At 33.4% G+C, this 8,466-nt stretch overlaps 2 protein-coding genes across 2 annotated transcripts; one reads left to right on the forward strand and one right to left on the reverse strand.

Annotated features, from left to right (window-relative positions):
• The first annotated feature begins 2,989 nt into the window (after positions 1-2,989).
• LOC9308597 (GTP-binding protein BRASSINAZOLE INSENSITIVE PALE GREEN 2, chloroplastic) lies at positions 2,990-5,325 on the forward strand. Its single transcript, XM_002872482.2, has 3 exons — positions 2,990-4,309; positions 4,391-4,558; positions 4,800-5,325. Exons 1-3 carry the CDS (start codon positions 3,089-3,091, stop codon positions 5,202-5,204), a joined length of 1,794 nt encoding a protein of 597 aa, XP_002872528.1. The 5' UTR covers positions 2,990-3,088; the 3' UTR covers positions 5,205-5,325.
• Positions 5,326-5,646: 321 nt separating this feature from the next.
• On the reverse strand, positions 5,647-6,913 carry LOC9308598 (uncharacterized protein At5g39865). Its single transcript, XM_002874593.2, has one exon. The coding sequence runs from the start codon at positions 6,761-6,763 to the stop codon at positions 5,786-5,788; it is 978 nt and encodes a 325-aa protein (XP_002874639.1). The 5' UTR covers positions 6,764-6,913; the 3' UTR covers positions 5,647-5,785.
• Positions 6,914-8,466: the final 1,553 nt, after the last annotated feature.

The following is an 8,466-nucleotide window of genomic DNA, read 5'->3' on the forward strand; positions in this document are numbered from 1 at the left end:
AATTTTGGCACTTAGGTTATTACAAGTATAAATATTACTAATATATTATAACTATGTACTTATATTTTGGGTATGTTCGGTACTTGTTCGGGTTCGAGTTCGGGTCGGATTCGGGTTCGGGTTTTCGGGGTTGTGAAGTTTAGAATCCGTTCGGGTATTTTAAAACTTCGGGTGATAACGGATGTTATAGGTTCTGTTAACGAATGATGACGACATGTCTATTTTGGCCTGGTCAACGAATTCAAATGTTTCAAATGTTAGTCAACGATTAGTTCATGTTTTGAATGACCACATATGAAGTTGATGTTTAAAATGGCCACAATTTGAAAGTTGATTAACAGAGTCGTTATCGGGTGATAAAGGGCGTTAGAGGTTTCGTTAACGACTGATAACAGCATGTCTATTTTGGCCTGGTCAACGAATTTCCATGTCTCAAACGTTAGTCAACGTTTATTTCATGTTTTAAATGGCCACATATGAAATTGACGTATTGATTGGCCACTTTTTGAAAGTTGGGAGATAAAACGATATTTTTCCCATATTAAATGTGTGCGTTTAACAAAACGATCGTTGCATTCGTATGTTGAGTTCTTCTTCCCCTAATAAGCGGAATTTTTCGATCTTCTCGATGGAACTCAGTTAAACAATGAAATATAATGATCAAGATCATCACAAGATCCAAAATAACATAAATATGTTCAATTTTAATTACCAACATAAAGAATATAAATCAAACTCAGCTACAAATTTGAGCTATTAATACAAGCAACTGGAAATTAAAACCCTAAAAATTTTGGAATTTTTTAACACCATTGGTTTTCAAAAACTAATTTTAAGGTTTTGTCTAATTTGTGAGATAATAAATCAACTCAATAATAGTAAGGTTGTTGATCAAAAAAATAAAAATAGTAAGGTTTTCAAAAAGTAGGGTTTTCAGGTTTCATTAATTTATTTTGTAGTTTTAAGATTAAAATAAATTAACGATTTTATTAACAAAAAAAAAATCAAATTCAATATTTTCCCCTACAATTTGTTTAATAGTTTCAAAATTTGTTAAGGCAAATAATAGTATGAGTACTTCTTTACGAAATATAAAACTACATGTATTTTTTTGCAATTTTCCAAAATTAAACACACTATTGTTTATTTCATTTTGTTACCTAAACAAATAGTGATTAACAATACATAAAGAGAAACAATATAAAAATTAGACCAAATAATCAATTACCTCACAAAATGTTTGGTATAGTAATGGACGACTGAAGATGGTGATCCATCTAAGGATTGTTCGCTAATGAAGTTCCCACATCAGATAGAGATCAACATCTTCACACTTCACAGGGAAGTGTAAAGGTTGGTGGCACTATTCAAGAACAAAACAGTATATTAAACAAACAACAAAGATAATAACAAAAAGTAAAACAAAAATCTTACCAGTAAAAATGTGTTTCTTCTGCAAAGCAAACAATTCATGTTTGCTATGTTATGTTCAATACGAAACTGAAAAAGAATTATCACATGCGTAGCAATCTATGATATACAGAGATGTACACATTTTTATTCGTACATCTAATATAGTGTACATTGACTATAAAAATAAAATATGTATATTGTTGTACATCTGTACATTAAATGTGTTGTATAAATCATATTATGTAGTTATTTCTATCTAAAATATTAAATTTAATTTCAATGGCATAATCGTAACTAACATGTTTTGTTGAAGGCTTGAAAATCACCAAACAGTAGCAAATATTAAAAAGTGGGTATTTATCTAATTTAAATAATAAACTAGGAAGTTTTCTAATTATGTTTTAAAAATTGACTATTTTTTTTAACTTATCTCTTTAGTTACCAACATAAAGAAGATAAATCAGAAAAACTACAAACTTTCTCTGAAAATATAAGTACCCTCTAGCCGCAACTTTTCGCATTCTTTTTTTCTTGAAAAAAGCTCGACATTACAACGGTTTTGTTTCTGACTGGATTAAGAAGCACCCATGACCCTATAAGTTTCTCACAAACGCCAAGGGCCTATATGATGATGGCAAAGATCTATTAGAGCATGAATACATGATCACACTTGTTATGATGTCGAACAACGACATTTACAACTTTGTTATCAAGACATTCAAGAACAAAGCAAAAGATTACCTTATTGGTGGAGAATATTTTTCAAGTCAAAGCTTTTCTGATTTCATATTTCTTACTACATATGATATATTTAGTACTACCACTCTACTTTTGAGCAACATTACTTGCATCTTTCGGTTTATATCAATTATAATATGTACTCTAACTATTGATCATTTATAGAATAATGAAAATTTCTCTCTACTGAAAAAAAAAAGAAGAACATAAATCAGAAAAAGTAGAAAAACTCAGCTAGAAATTTGATCTATTAATACAAGCAATTTGAAATCTAAACACTAAAATATTTTGGAATTTTTTTGCACCATTGGTTTTCAAAAATCAATTTTAAGGTTTTGTCTAACTTGTGAGATAATAAATCAACTCAATAATAGTAAGGTTGGTGTTCAAAAAAGGTTTTCAAAAAGTAGGGGTTTCACGTTTCATTAATTTATTTTGTAGATTTAAAATTTAAATAAAATTTAACTTTTTACACCTTCTGTTTTACAAAGAATGTCATTTTAGAGTTTGATTTTTGTTTCACAAAAAGTGTCATTCTACATTTTCAATGTGATTTTTACACAGAATTTCCTGATTTACCCTCAACTTAAGTACTTTTCATTGAATTTAAATCATTAATCACTTATTAAATAAAGACATATATGTATAATTCAATATTTTCTTAATTTGTGTGAAATGTGTTAAAATGACACTCTTTATAAAACGGAGAAAGTATTAAATAAAATAAAATCAAACTCACATTCAATATTTCCCCCTACAATTTGTTTAATAGTTTCAAAATTTGTTAACGCAAAGTCGCAAACAATAGTATGAGTACTTATTTGCGAAATATGAAAACTACAGATACTTTTTCGCAATTTCCCAAAACTAAACACATTCGTCGTCTTCTTCCTCAAAAAAGCCCTAAATCTCATTTTCTCATTACCGTCGGAGCGAAATGCTTTCGAAAGCAGCGAGAGAGCTTTCGTCATCAAAGCTCAAACCTTTATTCGCTCTTCCTCTCTCCTCCTTCAAATCTCCCATACCCACTAAACCAAACCCATCTCCTTCATTTCTCAATCTCCATAACTCCAACACTACATCAAAATCACCATTTCTTCGTTTCTACTCTTCTTCTTCCTCCAGTCTCCTTCCGCTAAACAGAGATGGGAACTACAACGATACGACTTCAATCACCATCTCCGTATGCCCAGGTTGTGGAGTTCATATGCAAAACTCAAACCCAAAACACCCAGGTTTCTTCATCAAACCATCAACAGAGAAACAGAGGAACGATTTGAATCTTCGTAATCTCGTACCCATCTCTCAAGAACCTGAATTTATAGACTCAATCAAACGAGGGTTTATCATTGAACCAATCAACAGTTCTGACTTAAACCCTAAAGATCATGAAGAAACAGATCAAGATTCAAGACCATTGGTTTGTGCTAGGTGTCATTCACTTAGACATTACGGGAAAGTGAAAGATCCAACGGTTGAGAATCTTCTTCCTGATTTTGATTTTGATCATACTGTTGGTAGGAGACTAGGTTCAGCTTCTGGTGCTAGAACTGTTGTGTTGATGGTTGTTGATGCTTCTGATTTCGATGGTTCTTTTCCAAAGAGAGTAGCTAAGCTTGTATCGAGAACGATTGATGAGAATAATATGGCTTGGAAAGAAGGGAAGTCAGGAAATGTACCTAGAGTTGTTGTTGTTGTGACTAAGATTGATTTGTTACCGAGTTCGTTGTCGCCGACTAGGTTTGAGCATTGGGTTAGATTAAGAGCTCGTGAAGGTGGTTTAAGTAAGATTACTAAGTTGCATTTTGTTAGTCCTATTAAGAATTGGGGGATTAAGGATTTGGTTGAAGATGTGGCAGCTATGGCTGGGAAGAGAGGGCATGTTTGGGCGGTTGGATCGCAGAATGCCGGGAAAAGTACGTTGATTAATGCTGTTGGGAAGGTTGTTGGTGGGAAAGTTTGGCATTTGACGGAAGCTCCTGTGCCGGGAACTACATTGGGGATAATTAGGATTGAAGGTGTTTTGCCTTTTGAGGCGAAGTTGTTTGATACTCCGGGGTTGTTGAATCCGCATCAGATCACAACGAGGCTTACGAGAGAAGAGCAGAGACTTGTTCATATTAGCAAGGAGCTTAAACCAAGGACTTACAGGATCAAGGTTTGGTTTGATTGATGAATGTGTTGGGTTTTGGATACTTGTTAAAAAAGTGGGATTGTTAATTGGAGTTTTTTTTTGCAGGAAGGTTATACGGTTCATATCGGTGGGCTAATGAGACTTGACATTGATGAATCGTCTGTTGATTCTCTATATGTAACTGTTTGGGCGTCTCCTTATGTTCCACTTCACATGGGGAAGAAGGAGAATGCTTACAAAACACTTGAGGACCATTTCGGTTGTCGATTGCAGGTAAAGCTCTGGTTTTTTCTGTTGTATAGGATATAAATGAATTTCTGGATTGAACACCATTTAGTTTACAACGTTTTTCTCCAAAACATAATCGACATGAAACGAAAACATTACTTGTAGATTGTAGATAAAGATCATCTGAATTATCAGACTGTAGCTAACTTGAAGTAGTAGATATTGATTTGAACAGTGCCCTTGATACAAGTCTTAACCTTTGTATATTTTTGATTTCTTGATGAAGCCGCCGATTGGGGAGAAGCGGGTTGAAGAGTTGGGGAAATGGGTCAGAAAGGAATTCCGAGTAAGTGGGAGCAGTTGGGACACAAGTTCAGTAGATATTGCTGTTTCGGGTCTTGGTTGGTTTGCGATAGGACTAAAAGGAGAAGCGATTTTAGGTGTATGGACTCACGAGGGGATTGATGTTTTCTGCCGTGACTCATTACTCCCGCAACGAGCAAACACTTTTGAAGACTCTGGTTTCACTGTCTCCAAGATCGTTGCTAAAGCTGATAGAAATTTTAATCAAATTCACAAGGTGGAAACGCAGAAGAAACGAAAACCCAACAAGTCTTCTTCAGATTCTGTATCTGACAGAGAAACTTGCCGCGAGGTGTCACAGCCTTCAGATATCTTACCAGCAATATGACTCTTATAAGTTAGTTATCTATTTCTTTGTTGAAATTACTCGTTCTGTGAATTTCACCGAGATCGATGTTTCTTTTTTCTTCAAAGCTTATTTCATTCATAGAAAGGTTCATTACATATACCATAACTGAACACTAGAGTTGAATAATCCTTTGATTGGGCGATGTGCAGCATTACTCCATAAACAGATTAGACCGCAGGAGTCAGTGACCGATCGATGTTACCATTCATTCAAATACAAAGGTAATAATTTAGTAGTCATCATTGAACCCGAAATCGAGTGAGTTTACTTGTCGGGTCCAAATTATGCAAAAATGTTGAACCAATGGATCACATTGCTCAGTAGTATACGAGCGGAGTAATGATTCGGATAAACTTGAACCTATTGTAATTTGTAATATAGCACCGATCTCATCTGGACAAGTTTGAGGAAGAAGTAGACATCGTAGAACATGGAGCATTTGTATTGAATTATACATAATGGATCAAACAAACATAGATTTGCTCTGTTTCACCCCAATAGCTTCATTACATAGACAGAAATCGAAATAGAGTGAAATCAGAGAAAATTCTAACTATCTCTCAGCTGCAAATAGGACATGGAACAAGACCGTTCTCGTTACACTCAGAACATCTCACAACGACGGCGGCACTACCCCATCCTTTCACCATTTTACAGCTTCCATCACACCGAAAACACGGCAAGAAAAACATACCACCGCATCCATCACAAGCACCATCCGCTTTCTTTCTCGGTATCCCACGGATCAGTTCTCCGAAAGAACCTTCCTCAACTAGTCTCAACACTTCCTCTACTCCACCAATATACATTCCCTTCACAAAAACCCGAGGCGGCAATGCAGCCACTCCATCGTCCTTAACTCTCTTCGCCATTAGACTCACAAGCTCTTCCCTAAACCCTCTATCCATCGACACATCTCTCTCACAAACCACAACACCAAAACTCTCCACCGCCGCTCTCACAGCATTACACGCCTCAAACGTCCGACGAACACCGCGCAAGGACGTCGTGTACATCACCACACGATTCTCTCCTCCCGGAGGACAAATCCTCTCAAATTTCTCATCCAATTTCAGATCTAACGACTTTCTAGGGTTTCTCAAATTAGGATCCGAATTCGGATCTAGCGGTTTTAAAACCTCGTCGTTCAAGATTTTTCTAGGGTTTCTCCGATTAGGATCTGAATTCTCTTTGTTTTCACCGCCAAAGACTTTATACTTTACCGGAGTCTTCGGTAGTGGCGTGAATCGGAAACTCTCTCCGTCGAGGCCTGACATTAGCTCCCAAGAGTTAATAATCTCCGGCTCAGACTTGATTAATCTTGGCTCAGACCACAATGACTTAGATTTATCCGGCGGCGTCATAGGCATATTATCGGAGGAGAATGCGGCGGAGGAAGGAGGAGGAGGGTCGAGTGTGAGAAGACCGTAAGTGGTGGAGGTTAGTTTGACGATGTGGTGGCCGAAGGCGGAGCTGCCACCGCCGATTTGAGGGAAGTCTTCGTCGTGGTTTAGGAGGTTAGATGAGACGCAACCCATTATCACCGGAGATTTGAATTTATTTATCGGTTTTAACGCCGGAAAATTCCTTTTGTTGAGAGATTCGAAAAATTGAGTTTTTGAAAATTTTGAGAGGAACGGTCGAGTGAGAGAGGTTAAGACAAAACTCTAAAAAGTAGGAAAAATGTGACTTTGGCTTTTGTACTCTTTAAACAATTATATAATTTTGGGAAAAATCAAATAGTTTTTTTTTTGTTCTTGTAATAAAGTAAAGTTAAAGATGGTGATTGATTGAAGATTTGAGGTTTAAATAGATAGTAAAGTAAACTATATAGTTTATTTTAAAAGTTTGATATTATTTACTTATATAAATTCCACATTACGCTTTTTTAAATTTGAATATATTATTCCTTTTTCTTTTTGGGTTAAATTAAAGTTTAAACTTACAAGATTAAAATAATTACTAGATAACAATCCGCACTATGTACGGGATGAAGTGATTTAAGTAAAATTATTATGATTAAAATTATTATCCGGGGATCCAAGATCCGTTTGTGTAAAACGTAACATGTAATAATTTTTTTTTGTTTTATTCAAATTTGGGACTATTTATATAAGAATACGTTTTACCCGTGGAATATTTGAACCTTGAATAAAGTTTCAACGTGATAAAGAAATTATTGACGAAATGTTACCATTTATGGTAATATGTCTTTCCGTATTTTTTAAAGATTTCGAGATTTTGTAGTATAAAAATAATTTTTTAATTATTATTTAAGTATAAGAAATCCAAAATTTTAGCAAGATGATATTTGATAGTTTACGAGTTAAGATTTTGTAGTGTTCCAAATATAAGATTCTTATATTATGAATGGATTATTTACGAAATAGTTATAATGTGACCGTTTGACAAAAAAGAGAGGTTATAATGTGGCCAGATTTTGGTTTATATATAAATGTGGTTATAATGTTTTTCTTCGAAAAGTTAGAACCACTCCAAAAAAATCGGATTTTAAGTATCTGTAACATGTATAGAAAAGAGATTATCTTATTTATTTAAGTACAATAGATATAAAATTTTATGAAAGATTTAGAGATTTTGTAGTTTTGAATTCGAGATTCTTGAACAAAATGTATATCTTTTATTATTTAAATATAAGCATAAATATATATATATATATATATATATATATATATATATATATATATAAAAAGACTTTTTACCCATCTGCTAGAGAAGATTTATATAAATGTATATAAAGAAAAATATAAATATAAAAATTTATTAATATAAGATAAACACAATTTTTTTCCTTTTTAATTATTGAAAATAGATTATTAATATAAATAAACAAAGATCCCGTGATTTGTTGTTAAATATAAATATGATATCAGTTGCCTAATTATTTGCTTTTTAATTATAATTTCGTTTTTTTGTTATTTGTATGATATATATATATATATATATATATATATATATATATATATATATATGTATTAAGACTAATGGCAAAATCTGTAAATAGTCTAGTAAAATTTGGGTAAAAATTTAAATGGGTGAAAATTCACTCTGAGAGCGACATGTCAGCATGGCAGTTTAGTTAATAACACGTCAAGATAAGGTTTATTTTATAAAGTGCTTCTCTATTAATATATAAGGGATATATTAGGATGATTTATAAAAGGTCTCGAGAGGTATTTTTTTTTTTTCCGTCTAAGTGATAGGTTATATTTCATGATAA

The sequence above is a fragment of the Arabidopsis lyrata genome, assembly GCF_000004255.2.
Source record: "Arabidopsis lyrata subsp. lyrata unplaced genomic scaffold ARALYscaffold_6, whole genome shotgun sequence".
NCBI classification, from domain to species: Eukaryota; Viridiplantae; Streptophyta; class Magnoliopsida; order Brassicales; family Brassicaceae; genus Arabidopsis; species Arabidopsis lyrata.

Bases quoted from the DNA above. Each gene is read 5' to 3' on its own strand.
- LOC9308597 (XM_002872482.2), top strand. From the start codon at position 3,089: ATGCTTTCGAAAGCAGCGAGAGAGCTTTCGTCATCAAAGCTCAAACCT. The intron at 4,310-4,390 runs GTTTGGTTTGAT...TTTTTTTTGCAG, and splicing joins CAAGGACTTACAGGATCAAG to GAAGGTTATACGGTTCATAT. The intron at 4,559-4,799 runs GTAAAGCTCTGG...TTCTTGATGAAG, and splicing joins ATTTCGGTTGTCGATTGCAG to CCGCCGATTGGGGAGAAGCG.
- LOC9308598 (XM_002874593.2), bottom strand. From the start codon at position 6,763: ATGGGTTGCGTCTCATCTAACCTCCTAAACCACGACGAAGACTTCCCT.